This window comes from Thunnus thynnus, chromosome 4 (assembly GCF_963924715.1).
Source record: "Thunnus thynnus chromosome 4, fThuThy2.1, whole genome shotgun sequence".
NCBI classification, from domain to species: Eukaryota; Metazoa; Chordata; class Actinopteri; order Scombriformes; family Scombridae; genus Thunnus; species Thunnus thynnus.
The window spans coordinates 18,948,714-18,966,883 of record NC_089520.1 but is presented as its reverse complement, the minus strand read 5'-3'; the positions used below and the strand labels follow the sequence as shown (position 1 = coordinate 18,966,883).

Genomic DNA, 18,170 nt, shown 5'->3' with positions numbered 1-18,170 from the left:
ATAATAGATTAAACAATAACAATAACAATAACATAACATCAACAAGGAAATACACCCAAGGGCTCTCAAACATCCTAAACCACACCCACTACATCTGTTAAAGTGTCATCTGTACAAGAAATAAAATAAATGAACAGGCCAAATAACATTATGTCAAAATACTGAGTCTACTCATAAACTAAGAAAGAAGATTAATACAATAAAAAACAAGAACAAGTAGATTTAAGATAAACAAGCAAAGAAGTCTTGATGTCATGGAAAGAAGTAATCGATCTTAGTGAGTTAGGTAAATTATTCCAGTCTGATGGTGCTTTAAACTTAAAGTCCATGTAAAGAAAAATGAGAGATTTCTTTTTAACACATTATACACGTTAGAAAATAATTGCTGAAAACGTGAAGATACTGTATGTATGTAGTACTGAATTGTGGAGTTAAAGCATTAAACTGTATTTCACCATTTCTGTGTTCAGAATTTTTACAGCTGGCTGTTTGGCTGGGAGGACAGGTAGAGTCAACAGAAACAGCACCAGTAGCAGCCGACACCAGCCACCATCCACCACTTTGGCTTCAGCAACGGCTGTTGGGCTGGGAGGACAGGTAGAGTCAACAGAAGCAGCACCGGCAGCTGCCTGCTGCTTCGGCTTCAGCACTGGTTGTTTAGCTGGGAGCCAGAAGAGGAGTATTTACCAGGCAGCACTTCACCAAAAAGCATGGTGTGAGAGGCTTTTGTGCCAAGGGTAATGGCCACAATGAAGCCACCAAGGATGTTTCAGTGGAGGAGTGAGTAATGTTAAGTGCACTGAACTCCATTCAAAAAAATTACAATTTAACATAACGAAAATTGGTGATGGTTCGCTTGTCAACTAGTCATTTAGGTCACATTTTTAATGAAAGTCCACATTTACCTACAAAATATGTGCCAAATCAAACAGTGGCTCCTAATGTTACTTTATTTTCAAATATCATCCATGTTGCTTGCCCTAACCCTACAAACAAGGCCTATTTTAAATTGTGTATTTTTATATGGGAGTTGGGTCATGCTTTCAACACCTTCAACACCTTCAGTGGTCACACCCCCAGTGTTTTCAGAGCAGAGAATATTTATTTAATAGAGAGACTTGAATTTTAGTTATATCAGAGTCAGATGTGTATATAACTGTGTCATCTGCATATAACTGAACAGAAAAGTTAGAGGAAATTTCTGGAAGATCATTAATAAAAATAGAGAAAAGTAAATGTGTTTAAATAGATCCTTGAGTCACACCCCTTTCAACAGTTAAATAAGCAGATTTATTGTGAGGAAAAGAAACATACTGATGACAATTATGGAGGTAAGAATTAAACCAAAATAATGCCTGTTGAGAGACATCAATAGCATAAAGTTTGTCAAGAAGATGATAATGGTCAACCAAATTGAAAGCTTTGGTTAAATCAATCATAAAATGCACCTGGATCTCCTCCTTTATGAATTAGAGTGACTTTAGCACATTTCCAAATAGATGGAAGTTTACAAGTAGATAGGGACAGATTAAATAGGTCGGCAAGTGGGCAAATAAGCACTTGAGAAGCTAATTTTATAAAGTTAGCCTCCAAGCCATCAGGCCCAGGAGCACAGCCAGCATTTGGGGCAGAAATAACTTTTATAATTTCAGTATTATCTCAACAAAACACTCATAATACTCAATTTGGGACCTTAATCTAGAAGTGACATATGTTGCCACACCTCCCCCTCTACTACCCCTATCTGCTCTCAAGAAAACATACCGTAATCCTCAATTTGGATTTCATCATCAAAAATACAACTTTTTAACCAAGTTTCAGAAAGAGTGAAAACATTAGGTCTATAGTAAGAAACCCAGGCTCCCAGAAGATCAGTTTTTGGGAGAATGTTCAGATTAAACTTTTATCTTATTAATGATGTTAAAAAAAAAAAAGTAGTATGACAATTGCATACATACATAGCTGGTCAGATGAGAGAGGGATGAGAAAAGGAGAGAGCCACACCAGAGCACAAGACAGACGCACACATAAACAAAACAAAAACAAACAAAAAAGATTTACCCACAAAAAAAACAAATGGAAGAATAAATCCATCCAAGGCCCACAAACCCTGCCAAAAAAGTTGTTGTAACAGTGAGAGAAGATAATCAGATACCCCCTCCCTCTCCCTCAAAGATGACCTTTATCTGCGTAATTCATTTCCACGATTAATAAAACAATATGACAAAACAGTCCTTTGAAAGCTCTTCTGAGAATTGGTCAAGAGATCATGAGCTTGGCTAACGTGTATTAGCATTTATACAAGTTCAATACAGGTTCAATCCTCAAATGCTAAGCTCTGTAACTAACATTAATGCAGTGTATTATTAACATTGGGGCTACAATGGGTCTCTGAGTTTGTTGTCTGTGTTGTCTGTTATATGTAACAATCAACATAAAGTGCTGATCCATATGTTTTGAACACATAAATTTGAGGTCTGTTAACATACATAGTTGAAGTTGAGTTTAAGTTGAAATATGTAACATGAAAGATTGAACTTTGCACATTTCTCCACCAATCACAAAACATGTCTGTTTTACTTGTTTCTGATGTAAACCAGCCTTTAAGAGTATTGGAAAACATGAATAATTATGGTATGTTTTGTGTTTTGGTCTTTGGAATTGGAACCCTTTTGTTTACATTTGTCTGAGCCTTTAAGTCGTTGTTTCCATCACTATTATGTTCCACCTAGAGTCCACGTCAAACAGGCAATACTAGGAAGAAAAAAAACAAAACACTCCTTATAGTGCCGGCTACCACAAAAAGCAGAAATACCTTAACACTATTGAAGAAATCCACTGATTTGTTGCCCTTGTTTTCCTTGTGTCCAGTAAGAAATCAACAGCCAGAACGGTACAGCAGCAGCAGCCTTAGTCTTGTTCATTGCCTACAGCAGGCACATCGAGATGTGTTGTGTGTATCTCACTTTACTCAATTTTAATTAGACTTACAAAATCATCAAACGAATCTCCATGATGATTGGAAATAGCATCTTCTCTCTATAGAGACCAACAAATGACAGAATCACCTGGCATTTGTAAAAGTGGACGCATGTGGAACTGTTTGGGAACTGATTTAAGCAGGGGTCGATAATTGCTATCAGTCATTTTAGTATAAAAGAAGACAGGTGCAGTTGTAGGACCTATAGTCGTCTATATCCTCGGTGGTTTGGAATTCCTGCCTCGTTTATTAATGTACAAAAACATCACCACCTGCTTAACACGATTGTACTCGTGCAATACATGGCAGTGACTAATCTACAATCCATCCATCAATTCACATGTCAGCTGGCTTGCCTACAATTCAGAAGCAACCGCAACCTTTTTTTTTTTGATTCCTTGTTTCCTTCCCCTGCCACAACCTCCTGTCATCTGTTTGCACTCATGTAAAACTCAGCCACTGTTTGTTACACAGAGAAGCAGCTCAACTGTTTGTAGTGAAAACTCCACTGAGAAACTGGAAATTTCAGATGATCGTATTTCAGGTACATTTGGTGGTTAGATAGAAATCCACACACTCAAATGACAAACTGTTGCACGAGGTTCATGACGCCATGTACAGCCATTGTCTGTCTACCTGTGTTCTGTTACAACAAAATGAATTATTGAGCACTTTAGTTAAGTTAAAAACCTGCAGACTTAACATTACTGACGCCAAGTAGAGTAGAAACAATAAAAGCTCTGCTTTATTTGTGAGGATCCTCTTTTTTACAATAATTCAATAACCATAAAACAAGACAGACATACGAACACAAGACAGGACAGCTACTATTTAAGGCAAATATTTACAGTTTGCTGTAAATCTCTAGAGCTAACAAGGACCATGCTCTCTGTACATCAAATTATTAAAATAGTTTACACACAGGCAGATACTAAGTACATGCTCAAAAGAAGTAAATATTCAGCTGTAAAAGCAATTATTGAATAAAATCATGATTTAATTTCTGGTTTAAGCAAAAATGGGAAACATGATTATGTTCACTTGGATAATAAGTCATTTATCACGGGCAGGTTGTTGAGCTACAGACAGCTGTACATATTTTAACAAGGCAATCTATTTTGAATGGTGTTCACACAGTTAACATAATTTCACCCCTCAGGGTACAGATATTCCTCACACAGCAGAGTTTTTCTCAGCTGCTGGGCCAGAGAATGAATGATTATGCTCACAACAGTCTCTGAGTATTGTATTACACACATTTAAACAGGCCTGTTTCACGTCCGTCTTCAATGTTTCCTCAGAAAATAATAAATAGACCAAAACAAACAAAGCCTTTCACCTCCAAGAGTGATCAGGTTTGATCATCAACAGTCAAAAAGGTTCTTTGTTCACAAAAGCTGTGTTGACCTGACTCGTTTCTTTCTTTCTTAAAAAGATGTATATATACATATATATATATGTGTGTGTGTGTATATATATATATATATATATATATATATTTATAGATCTTGTACTGTTCTGATTGTTGAGCAGCCTGTTCTGGTATATTTTATAAAAAATATTCTATGAATACCTTAAAAAATACCTTGTAAATGTGTAATGTTAAAAAATTATGAACTGAGGAGGCACATGATCCTGGGAGGAAAGTGCTTTGTTCGCTCAAATATATTTATCCATTCTTTAGAGAGTCATTAAAAGGTATGAAAAACAAAATCGACACTGTTTAATGCGCAGTAAGATATTTTCATAGCTTCATTTTAATATTGGAATTACATTTACTTTTACATTTTGGACAAATCCACACTTATAATTGATAAAATTCACCAAATGTCAGGCTCACTTTGTTTTTGGGACAGGGTGGGATGAAGAGGAGTGCAGATAACATACAACTCATCTCTGTGTGGAATGATTTAAAAATGGAAATGACCCAAATGTTTGTTTTTGACAGTCCAACAAATGAAGCAAATCAGCTTTTTATATTCACTTCTAATGGCAGCATGATAAGACCATCACTGCATACTCATTTATAAGCCATGGATGGACACAGAAACATACAACAAATATTTTGAAGAAACTTTTTTTTTTTTTTTTTTCAAATTTCAAACTGAGACAAAACATAAAGAAGATTTCCCTCTTTCAGCAAAAATATTTAGCATGGTTGAACCTTCAAGCTGCGCATTCGTATCTCAAGTAGAGTCTACAACAGCAGTGAGACACTCGAGTCTCACTTGATGAGTCAGAGAGTACCTGCAGTTCCTCGTAGGTCCCGGATTTTGTCATGCTTGAGCATATTTGGCACTCATTCATTTCATAAATTGATATAATAGTTACAAAGTTAGGCCAATGCAACCTTTATGTAAATACACAAATCTGTCACAAAAATGTACAGCTCAGACCCGTACATGTATATCACCCTCTGGTGGCGATTACACCCTCGTACCAGACAAAAACAACCCAGATAAAAAAATACACAATAATAATAAGAGATATTACAGTTTTCTGATACTTTCAGTATTTTGACAGATATCTATCTCGTAGCATGGATGGGAACAATATGTCATTGAGATTATCTTCAGTGGGTGATATTTTGAAGATGATACAGAGTCACTGAAGTGATGATGATGAATACCACTGATGAAGATGATGTGTAAATCTATGGTGCAAACCATGTTGCTGGCCTTCCCTTCTGTTCTCACTGTATTCTTGCAAACTGACTTACATGTACTGCGTATTGATCTTTGTAGCACTTTGAAAAGTTGTAAATTGGAAAAGTACACAAACACTGAAAGAAATCACAAAGGAATTTTATTTCTACATTCGTCAGAACTATGAGAGCAAAAATGCAGCTGATGAGAAATCAGATAGTCGTGGAGTGCACCATAGTCACATGACATTATAATGACAAACACACGTAATTAACATTATATGCTACAGAACATACAAGTCATGATTTAATACCTTCTCAGTCACATTGAGTTTGACTATTTCACTGCATCTCCTTAACTACTGAACAGATTATTACGATTATCTTCTGTCTCATGTAATCTCAACTAATGATGACTGACAACGGATTCGTTCTAGGTTGAGTTGTACAGCTTAAAGGAAAAAGTCGACATTTTTTCAATCTTCTTTCATCAATCTTCTCATGTCACTCTAGGCAAGAAAACGCATTTATCTCAAAATGTCAAACTACTCCTTTCACTGACATCATCTTTAAATACAGTATGGTGATGGTGTAAAACAATCAGGAGTTGGCACAATACAGCTTCAAGTATGAAATACGACTTGAAGTATGAAAACTACTTTCACTAAAGCTTCTTTCAACTTCATCAGTCTTCAACTTTCAACCAGGCGGTATTTTTTTTTTTTTTTTTTTTTTTTAACAACAAGCCGCCCTCATTAACAGCAGTGAAAACATTTGTCCAGCTTGAATATGAAAGGCACAGTGAGAAATTTATTTGAATGGACTTCGATGTACGCTTTCATGTTGGTACAGTAAACACTGAGCAAGCCCTTTTTATTTAACAACCAATTCAATAAATTCAGTTTGGGGAACTTAATGATGGGAGTTGTTATCTCGACGTGTGTCTCCTTGCCCTGCAGATTACACCAGCAGAACCAATCACACCCATGAGCAGCACTTAACGATTTCACAGACACCTGTGTGAATTATGCCTCCGGCATAAACACTGAGAATGAAATGCTTGAGATAGCATCTACACCGAGCCAATCACAAAAAGTAATGAGATGGGCGCTGCACTGCTTTTGAACTCAAGTGCAGTGAGTTCGCATGTGTGCTGAATGATCTGAAAAAAACAAAACAATTATTTAACATATCTACTTATTTTGATTATTAATCAGTAAACACAGGAGATGTGGTAACATTGCTGTAATCACTGCTAACTGGTTTGGGTGGTGGTGAGGTTACTGCGTTATAACAAAGATAGTTAACACATTTCAACATGGGTATTTTTTTTTTTAAATGACCATAAAACCACAGGTAACATTATTCTGAGATATTAGATGAACCTCTTGCTGATTTCTGTATGAAACATTGAAAAGTTTAATACATTGAATAAAATGTAATTTAGGTACTGGCAATGGTCACCTACTGTATGGCACTGTTAATGTGAGTTTAAGCAAACACGCAGTGTCTGACAATCAAGAAAACAGGCATTTTTTAAATTTTTTTTTTTTTTTTTTACTTTCATAGCTAAAATTGCACTATGAAGGTTGAAAAGTAAAACATCGTTCCTGAAATAATAAGACTGCTGATTCACAGAAGAACAGGCGATTAAATACATCAAGCCCACAGCTCTAAAGACTACTATTTAAAATTTCACACTTCACACATTGGTCTGATTTAGTTTGACAAAACAATAATTCACCTATTATTGCAAAAATGTAAACATCCTTCCAGTGGATCATGACAATATCTCTGCAAGTACAGTCAAAAATGCCAGTATCAGGACAAGCTTTAAGTTGGCCTTTTTGTTAGAGAAGTAACTTTTTAAAAAACAAACAAACAAACAAACAAAAAAAAGTATATCAAAGTATGATTATGAAGCAAAAAGACAGACTTGCAACTTTTTTTTTTTTTAAGGCTTCTGTATTGGGAATGTACATCTGAAACAAGACCAAGAACATTTGTGCCAATTTCACATCAGTGTATCAAACCTGCGGCGTTGAAACATTGAGTCGATTAATTGATAACATTTTGAAAAATAGTTGTTTAAGTCATTTATTCTTGGATTTGCTGCTTTTCTCTGCTTTATATCATTGTAAACTGAATAAATTTGGGTTTTGCGGATGTCACTTTGGGTTGAATTAATTAAATTTCACTATTCTATGACATTTTTTAAACTTAAATAATCGTAAAAACCAAAAAATTTCAATACAAACGCCTTCTTATCCCATATCTAAAAATAATAGATTGGTAATAGATTATTTGACTTTGGCAGACATCCAGTGCTGTAATGACTAGTTCATTGATGATCTAAAGAAAATTAATCGCCAACAATTTGAGTCATCTATCAAGCAAAAATATTCCAAATATTCACTGATTCCAGCTTCTCAAATGTGAGGATTTGCAGCTCTTCTCTGTTGTATTTCAATGTATGTTGAATACATTTGAGATATTTGAGACGCCATCATGGGCTGTGTGGGAAAATGCGATGGGCTTTTTTCATTATTTTCTGAGACTATTACAGATTATTTAAGGCCAAGAAAGCCCTTAAAGCACTCACATGAGAGATTTCTGTCTGTGCTGTTTTGTGGGCAGGGCTTGTTGGAGCATTGTTATGTGACGTATAATCTGAGCACAAATCAGAAGCACCCATTGCAGTTGCACAACCGAATTTGAAGAAATCATCTTTTCTTTGCACTTTAGCTAATCTGCTCTTTGCACTTTGACTCATGTGACACAGAAGCCAAAAAAAACCCACCTTATGTAAAGGTTGAGAAGTTGTATTTGTGTCTCATATTCATCTCTAATTCTCATTTAGAAAAAAAAAAGACCAACTTCAGCTAAATGCCGTAATACATCTGCATTTGAAGGCCTATACATGTGTAAATCTAATACATCTAGCCTTCCTCTGTCAGCTGAAATGTTCAAATAAAGGATGACAGCATCAGTGGGCCTGTGCTTGCGTTACCTCTCCTACTAGACAGCCAGTTTGTCAGGAAAACAATCTTGATGAAAGGAAATATTGGCCAAATGAAACAATCTCTGAAATGTCACGTTACATTTCTACTGCTCAGAAATAATCTCAGAAGAACACAACAATGCTACTTCTATTAGCTAACAATGATAAAAGATCTGACATCGCATAGGTTTGAACACATCATTTTTCATTTTTGACAAGTACCTGTCGCTTACATGGGCTACTGTTAGTATGTACATGTAGCAGCATAAAACCACCCTAACTGTGATTATCAGACTACAAGATTACCATTCTCATATCTCCCTCAAAATGGCTGTCAATGTGGATGAGGTGGAATGTGCAGTGTTTTTTTGTTTTTTTTGTCATTTTAATTTCTACTTCTTTTTTAAAGTTTGTCTCCCGACCGCCGCCTTCGCTGTGTTATGACCTGATGCCTTTCTGTCGTATTTGTTTCCTACAAATCCTAATGGCACATTTGATTTTATTCATTGTACAGTTTGCAATTAAGTTTTGGCACTTAAAATATAAATACAGTCTTTCTTTTTTTCTTTAAATATAATTAAGCACAGTTATAACAGTAATACACCAAGTATATCCAGTGATAATTTGAGGTGAAACTTTGGTCTCCATATTATCAACTGGATTACAAAATGCAGGTCATCACATGGAAAACAAAATGATTACAAAAAAAAAAAGAATGAACAAATAAATAAACAAATAAATAAATATCTAACTAAAAAGGTTGATAAATAGCCTCACAAAAATCTTCACTGCACGACTTTGCGACATACTTGATTACCCTTTAAAAACAGACCCATTCACACCTGACAAATTATAGAATCAGCACACTTCATGTGAGGTTATAGCTTAATGCCACTTTTTGAGGTTATCGATGTCTCCGTCAAAACATTTAAATAAATCTTATTTACTATGCAGACTAAGAATGTCCGTGAAATATTTGGCCCCCTGCTTTGGGTTAAAACAACACGGTCGAACCTTGTGGCTCCAGTGGAGTAGGAGTAGAGGGTGTTTCAGAGGCCCGGGATCAAAAGTGCAACGTGACAAGCGTAAACCGTGTACACCTCCTGCAGGTCTGGGATGATAAAACAGGAGGCGTGATCGAGAATGATATGCTACTTTTTCTTTTTTTTTTTTTTTTTTTTTTCAAATTGCTGCATGTGGATAAGAGGGAGCCGAAGCTCATTTAATCCATGTGTGCTACTTTCCCCTTCGGTTTAGTCTAATTCTCAAAATATCTCATTTTTCTGTCAATGTGAAAACTCAGATTGGACGAAACCATTTCTAAAACATGATAAATACAATTCCATAGGATTGTGTGCAAAATGCTCCATAGGCATATATTAACAATAATAGTCTCTTCTACCAGCCATGATATTAGACTTCGGTGCTTGTGATGAGGTATGAACATTGGCCAGTATCTTAAAGGAACCATTAACCATCTTTCATGCCAACAACTACTCTCTACACCTTCTGTAACGAGGGTTCTTGATTCTCGTAGTGATTGAATATAAAAAAAAAAAGGAAAAAAAAAAAAAAAAAAAACAGCACATGGATGTAGGTAAGTAAATGATGGCAACAATACGATTTGTGAGTGGAGATGGGTTTAAGAATCAAATTTTTCTAATACAGTATGGCAATGACTGCTTCCACTGAAAACAGAGGTCTCTGCTCTAAGCTAAGCATAAAATCATATGTACATGATTTTATGCTTATAAATATATCCATATATCCAGCAAACAGTATTTGCAGTTGAAACTGCAGGATTCTTGAGAGAGCTTCACACCACATATCTAATAAATAACACAGAATAAAATGGCAAATTCTCCTCAGAGATTTTCCTTTTATATGCACAGATAGGTTTCAGTAAGTTTCTAATTAGGTACCTGTACTGTATTAGTCAGCCCGACAGTTGAATGGATGGATGACAGTGAAGGGTCCAGTGTGCTAAGATGAGGATAAGCCTTCATCTGTCTTCATCTTTCCTCTTCAGTTTGAACACCGTTTACAGAGGCAGGTCTGTGCTGTTGTGGCGAGTCTTTCTGGAAGTCCCATCATCCCTGGGCAGAGCTTTCTGCAGGTTGGACATGGCAGCGGTCTTCTTTAGGTCAATAACTGCGTAGCATTCACTGCGCCGGGGTGCCTGCTGGCCACATTTTTTGGGTGGTAGGCGCTGGTGCTGTGGCTGGGTCTGGGCACCCCCGCCGCTGAGGGCTTGGCAGGGAGGTTCTCCCTCTAGGTCCACCTGGATGTAGTTCAGCTGCCGTGATGGAGGCATGTGGCCGTGCTCACAGCCTCCAACCCCTGACCTCGATCGTCTGCGGAAATCAAAGCTAAATATTCGCCCCCCTCTGTCTGGCTGACATGGCCGCGGGTGTGGGGGGCAGGTGTGTCGGAGCCGGGGTGGCTGGACCTGCTCTGTGTTGACATAGTTCTGCAGGGCATCTCTGTGGATGCCCCGACCATCCTGGTGGTACCCATTGGGTGTCCCAGGGCCTTCTGAGAACTCATACTCATCAAAATCTTCCTCCTCTTCTTCATATTCATCCTCATCCTGCTCATCATCTTCCTCTTCCTGCTCGTCGTCCCGCTGCAGAGCGCTGTACTCCCACACGGGGGGCAGAGACGGCAGGTTCTCGTAGTTGAGCAAAGCTGTCCGACGGTGACCTCCACCCATGCCCCTCTCGCAAGCGTAGCCCTGCGGAGGTAGAGACGACGGGCCATGAGCGTGTGGGTGAAGGAGAGAGTGGGAGTGACTGTCCCCAGTGCTGCTGCTGCTGCTCGACCCCACAGACTGCGACACGCTGCTGGGACTCAGTCGCTGCTTCCTGCCGCTCCTCAGGCCGTTGATGTTCTCGTAGGTGAGCTCGCCGCTCTGGCAGCCGTCCGGATGCTCATGGCCTGGGTGCCGGTGTGCGTGGTGATGGAAATGATGATAGGAGTGAGAGTTGCACATGTGCATAGAGGGCTCGTCTCCTTCCGTCTCTGAGCCTGTTGCACCCTCTACTGGCTGAAGGCTGTGAGGATTGTGCCCATGCCTTTCCCTCTCTCTCTCCCTCTCCATGAGATGGCGCTGTGCTGGAGTGGGGCCCAGCATGAATTTGACCTCCTGCGAGGACGGCTGTAAGAACACCTGAGGATCTTTATGCTCCTCCAGGGGACAGCACCGCAGGTTGGACTGTGCGTTTCCTTGGCCCCCGATGGGCATGGCTCCCCGTGTTGTTTCAGGGAAAGTGCTGGGCCGCACCTCAGGTAGGGAGTGCACACAGTGACGCATAGAGAGATCCCCCTCCATACTAACAGTATTTACATAGGTGTGGGTCTGGTGGGGAAAGTAAAAACAGGGTTAAACTGTGAACAGACACACTGAACAATTAGCAGACAGCCGCATGGATACGTCTTACCTGGTCTTCCAAACCCATGAGGCTATGTCCATGATCATCAGCAAGAGAGGGTTGGGAGGAATCACCTCTGATTGGATAACCAGGGTATCCATTGGGAAAAGCCTGGACAGGGAACGCTGGAGCTGCAAGCACATTGATGTGACAATATAAAGACATGAACAAAGAACTGCGGTGTGGCAGCTATAATCGGGTGGTGTTATATGATTGATCTCTTTTGGAAGTAAAAGTTTTTAAAAAGGCATTGTGAATATACTTCAATCAATGTATTTTGTCCTTTACACTCCAATTCTTTTGTTTTCAAGTTTGAATTACTTAATTTATTACAATTTTATGAAGTATAATCAAAATGGTGTTGGTTCTCCTGGTCGTAGCAAACACCTGACTTGACTCAGAAGATTCAGTAGTACTACTAAGGGCTCTTCTCATTTCTCTATTTTCTGCCTCCTTGTCTCCTTTCTCCTCCGTCCTCCTGCCTGTGACCCAGATATCAATCTCAGCGCGTCGTGTTTAAGGACGTCTCAATTCCTAAAATGCATCTGGAGGAGAGAGGAGGCTTGCTGGAGGAGCTATGAGCGAGGATACACAGGTGTATCCTTTGCGGCAGTCTTTTTGGCACCCGTGACGTATAAAAGAGGCGTGACACACAGCTGGACTATACAAACCATTTGTAGTGCTTCCCACATTAAAATATATAAAGGATATAAGTGTGTGTGTGTGCGCGCGCTTGTTAAATAAAATGTATGACATCCTACAGTCTTGTCATATTATGCCACGTTGTAATTTGAATTAAAAGTAAATATATACATTGTTATGAACACTGTTGTGCTCATCTGTTAGAGATCATAAAGTACAGCGGTGGGCTGTAACAAAACAATGGGCAGATGATGCGGCTCTGCTGCACGTTATATTTAATTGACTTGACGGCTCTGAAGCGAGGGCGTCTCATTTTGTTAAATGTCTGTTGCCTCGACTCCTCTCTCCTCGTATCTCTTCCTCGCCTCCTCCGCTCGCATCTCAGGTGGGAGGGACTAAGATGCGAGGAGAGGAGGCGAGGAAAGGAATCGAGGATGTACAAACTGACAATCAGTACATGTACAATCAGGGCTAAACTCCCATACCTGAGAGAAAAAAAAGTTCTCAAGATTGATATTGCTGCCTTTAGACTTCTTGTCAATGGCTTTCGAGACTAATCATTGCTAAGAAAATATAAATCACGCAAACAAAACTAAAATTTTGTACTGCACAACAGAGTTCTGTCATTTTCCTCTCACTCCAGTAGAGCACTTTGTATACAGAGAAAAAGTCCTGAGCAAACATATCATTCAGTATGAGTAGTGCAGGTTTCCGTCCCCAGTTTTTGTCCATTATTTGGTAAACATTTCATAGTACTGTCAGATTTCAGTAAGATTCCACCTGCTGTTATTTTGATACCTTTGTACCTCTGACTCAATTTAACCCGCGTCTATAAATAGGTTACAGAAAATTACTGCTGTATTGCTGCATGCAAGTTCTACAATTATTCTCAAATGAGATGTATAATTAGCAGAACTCCGACGCGTGTGCGTGTGTGTGTGTGTGTGTGTGTGTGTGTGGTTGTCTGACTCACTGTTGGGAGTCTGCGGTGTGCGAGACATTTCCATCTCTGGCGTGTGACCACTGCGAGTCATCATCATCGACTCTTCCACCACGTTGATGCTGTTACATTGCATCAGCTCCTGGAGCAGATTGAAGATCTCCTCTGCCCGGGAACACTTGAATGCAAAGATTCCTGATCATGTGAGCAAAATAACAACATTTACAATTAGTCACCAATATCACAATGAAAACACAAAAGATTAAACAATCACAACTTCATGAATAAAGGATAAATTATTATATATATGATTAATAAATGTTGATAACTATCTGGCAAGTCCACAGTCCTCTTATGTCCAAATATTTAACATATTTTCCTTCTTGAATAAAACAATTAAAACTGGTGATTTGGTACTGGTTACAAGCACACATGAATCCAGTGACAGATCAGACTACACAATGTTTTTGTCTTTTGAGATGATCTCCTGCGAGTCAGAACAGGCGAACATACAGTCAGATTCTTGCTGTGAGACGTCTTAGGTGATCACTGACACAGACTTTACTGTTCCACTTGGCAGCGATAACAACTAATGTTTCCGTGTGTGATAATGGTTTTATGATTCAAAGTGAAACTGGAAACATTCATCGCCACTCAGCAGTCAACGTTCAGAGTCTTTTCCCCTCCCACTTGGTGGAAGAAGGTTGAGTGGATGAGCAGCATAAATACAGTACGAGTGCAGAGGGTGATGATGCACTTGCGATTATTTGGTATAATGTTCCTGACCTGAAGGTGCCATCAAATGAAATAATGTGAAACATAATTCCTCTTTTGTTCCTCTGTGTTGAAGAACACTGCACTGAAAGCATAAAATAAAGTTTTCAAAAACATGGGAGAGGAGACCAAAAAAATACAACATGCAAGCTGTTTGGTTGAGATATCATGTAGTGTCCTAGATGCTACAATGTACTGTGACATGCTACACAGGGTAAAATGAACATGTTGCGCCTGATGTTCATTTTTGTTCCAGATGTTCCAAGTTTGTCAGGTCAGGCCGTTATCAGGCGGATATCATGCAGTCCGAATTCGACGTAGAACTTTTTCACGGCAGATTTTTTGATGTGTCAAAGTAGGAAAAGCACAAAATTAATGACTGTTTCGGTTTGGAGGTCCTGGAATTGTGCATGCTGGGAAACTTTAATGTTATCAGTAACACCTGTGCTTTCTTTACTGTGACTATAACTTTATGATAAGTTAAAATGTCTGACACCATACAAACTGTAAACTTAACATAAAAAACATCATCATCACAACTCTACATCTGGGTGAAAACTCATCAGGGGTGAAAAAGGTGACGAAGACACGAACCCACACGGGTTGAAGAAAAAATTTTTAAATATCAGCTTTAAAATGTGGATTTACAGTCGATATTTAGCAAAACCTACAACCTACAATTAATGTAATCTTACTGCTACAAAAGTAATGTAAGGGGGACATCAGTCAACAGAGTGCAGAGCCAAGTTCAAAATTGTATTTAAGTGCATTGCATCCCCTATACAATAAAGTTCATCAAACAAAACAAAAACACAACTGACAAATCAAATGGAAAACACAGCTTATCTTATATTTTGGTAGAGAGAGACAGAGAGGGATTAAAGCAAAAATTTGCAATCTGTAAAACATGTTACAGGTTACATTACTTGACGCCTGCTAAACAAATAACACAATATGTAAAATTATGAGATTTCAGCACAACTCCACATATAACCATGTTCTCTAATGCAGCCGTCAAGTTTAAATACTCTAGACCAAGAGTGTTTTAAGGGAAGCTTTTTTAACAGCTTTTCTATTGCCAGTTTTCTTTTTTTGTCATTTCAATGCCATTTCCAGTCTATGAAATAAAACTGATACTTTTTCTTTTTTTTGCAAAGCTTGTCTCAGTTTTTACTCTTTCAAATAATCAACCGTCTAAACTGAGGCGGAGAAACAGAGTAAAATTCTCTCACCCTGCCCAGTCTGACAGCGGCGACCGCTCTCGAAAGAAAACAGGTTGGAGTCGTAGCCGTAACGTCGCAGGCAGAGATACGGCCACCGGATGGCGTCTCTCTTGCGTGTGTGAAGAATGAGTTCGGTCTGGGTGAGCTCCATGATCCCAGAGCCCAGCTCGTTGCCCTCATCGTCCACATTGATGACCTAGAACAGGGAGAGAAAAAAAAACAACAACCAAACAACACATGACATGTGGGATTTGTGAGAACATGCTTCTGCAATACATTATAAAAACTGTGAGATACAGTAATGACACATGGAATTAAAAATAAGTGTTTATATTTAAAGATATTTTGGGATATATAACCTTAAATTTGGTGAGATGGTTGTCTCGGATGGGGTCTCTGTACAGACAGCTCCAACAGCTCCCCATAGCTTCAGCAGGCCAGCTGAAACCTGTTGTGCATGAAGCAAACATCATCATCATCGTCCACGGCCGTTGACAACATCAGCAGCTTTTCATCCAACACAGGAAAAAAAAAACAACAAAGTACAGAAACGTCTGATACAGGGAACATGAACACACAAAGTTCTTACTCAGTCCAGGCCATCAGTGTAAAGGGATTCACGTCTCAATCCCAGGATCTTCTACTGGGCATCGTGGTCACAAGCCAGTTAGTTTGTTGGACTGACATCTTCAAGAGAAGCCGGATGTTCTCCCCCCTGAAACGACATTAAGGTTTAGACAGAAAACCTCTATCTGTGTGTCACTACAAGAACCAGACCTGCAGCCTAATGTCAAATTTACATTTTGTTGATTTTAGCAGAAATTAATCCCTCATTTCCTGGAATTTGATGGACTTTACAGGAGATGTCTATCAGGTCGCCCCTCATTTATTTCTCTTAATCTAAATAGATAAAATTAAGTTAATTTCTATAGTTGACGGGTTTCAAATGCCTTCAAATTAAATGTAACTTAAAAATATTTAAAATTATGATTATGGAACATTTTACATTATGAGTATTTAGTGGCAAAGTGAAGGCAACTGTATGCACTTTTGATTTTGTCCACATCATGAAATGTCCCCATAGAGTAAGTATATTCATTCTCTGATGAAGACCATGAGATGTGGTTAAAAGTTGAGATGCACTAATCTAAGTCTTCATCAACTGACATGACATGACCGATTCACATTAAATACAATTTACAGTTAGAAATTTTACTATAGAAATGCATCATGTCCACTATCATTTACCTTCTTTCACTCACACTGGGCTGCTTTTAACAATCTCCATGTTACCTTAAATAAAAATGATCCCCAATGGTGTCCAGATTTTAAATTTGGGAACTAAAGAGCACCTGTATTGCCTCGGCACTGGTAGATACACTGAATCGAGGTCTCAGCTTTGGTATCTGGAGAGATAAAGTTGTATCGGTGCATCCCAAGTTAAATAGTCTGAAAAAGCAAGTGAGCGGAGACTCCACACTACAAATTATTACAAGAATAATATGCCCAATATATTAAAAAATACAGTAAGTTTCCTGTAAAGTTATTACTGCAAACCACAAACTAGTCAGTACATGCTGGCTTCAGATGAGGAATGAAAAACATGCTGGATTATCTAGACAATCTCACACATCTGTGACGAAATGTTGCACTGAACACTAACCAGACAACATCTCCTGTTTGTTTGTTTTTTTGGTGCTCACATCTGCATCAGTGCTCGCCCTGTGATTTCTGCTGTGTTTTGTGCTCCTTGTCACCCTCACACAAGCTTTACAAACAGCTTTCAGATCAACACCGCCGCATTATGTGTGTGCTCTAACCTGGGCCTCCACATCTGACTGGAGTCCACATCTGACTGGAGTCCACACACACACACACACACACACACACATACACACACACACACACACACATTTACAGCTACCTTGAACCAACGCGAGCAGACTGAAGAGCCCTGGCTACATTACACACTTGTCATACAGCCAGTGACTGAATGGGCTTTCCCTCCATCTGAGCTATTTACAGCAGGAAAAATAATAATAATAATAACAGCCCCCCCCCCCCCCTCCCCTTTTTTTTTTTTTTGCTCAATTAGCCAAGCCGACGCAGAGCTCCCAAAACAAGCCGACAGCGAGGCTTGATTTGCTCCATCAATGTGCACAGACTGGAGCTCAGCCATGCAGCCATGAAACCAGCACACTGACACTAAATGCACAACAGCACGGTTCAATGACCATTTGTTCCCCCCGTTGGTGTGAGGATACGATAGCACATAGCAGTCAACGGGAAAAGTGGAGAACAGAAAGCGATGGTTTGCTACTCACATGTCTGGCACGGATTTTTTTTTTTTAGTAGCCCTAATGCGAAACAAGCATTGAGACAGCGGTTAGTTTTCGGCGGCGGCTGCTGCTGCTGCTGCTGGTAGCGGGATGTGGCACTTGCACGGCAGAGACGCAAATAAAAAGATGCAGTGAGAGCAGTAAAAATGTTATTTTTTTTCTCTCTCTCCCCTCCTATTACGCCCCCCTACTGCAG

General features: G+C 39.1%; 1 protein-coding gene and 1 long non-coding RNA gene across 5 annotated transcripts in view; one reads left to right on the top strand and one right to left on the bottom strand.

Moving 5' to 3' along the window:
- The window catches only part of LOC137181473 (uncharacterized), a 54,232-nt gene that overhangs the window by 33,208 nt on the left and 2,854 nt on the right, over positions 1-18,170 (top strand). Inside the window, exon 3 of one of the 2 annotated variants that reach the window (XR_010928153.1) lies at positions 471-780. This is a non-coding gene — a long non-coding RNA (uncharacterized lncRNA). Of the gene's footprint in view, positions 1-470; positions 3,729-18,170 lie in introns of those variants that run through there. The other variant, XR_010928152.1, reaches the window with a different exon arrangement.
- frs3 (fibroblast growth factor receptor substrate 3) lies at positions 4,715-18,164 on the bottom strand. 3 transcript variants are annotated; one of them, XM_067587202.1, is made up of 7 exons: positions 16,988-18,164; positions 16,225-16,350; positions 15,995-16,083; positions 15,645-15,831; positions 13,672-13,833; positions 12,066-12,187; positions 4,715-11,983 (listed from the first exon to the last, which is right to left on the bottom strand). In XM_067587202.1, the coding sequence occupies exons 3-7, from the start codon at positions 16,058-16,060 to the stop codon at positions 10,667-10,669; spliced, it is 1,854 nt and encodes a 617-aa protein (XP_067443303.1). In that variant the 5' UTR covers positions 16,061-16,083; positions 16,225-16,350; positions 16,988-18,164; the 3' UTR covers positions 4,715-10,666. The 3 variants fall into 3 exon arrangements, with proteins under 3 accessions (XP_067443303.1, XP_067443302.1, XP_067443301.1); XM_067587201.1 differs by having other exon boundaries at positions 17,960-18,164; XM_067587200.1 differs by lacking the exons at positions 16,225-16,350; positions 16,988-18,164 and having other exon boundaries at positions 15,995-16,217.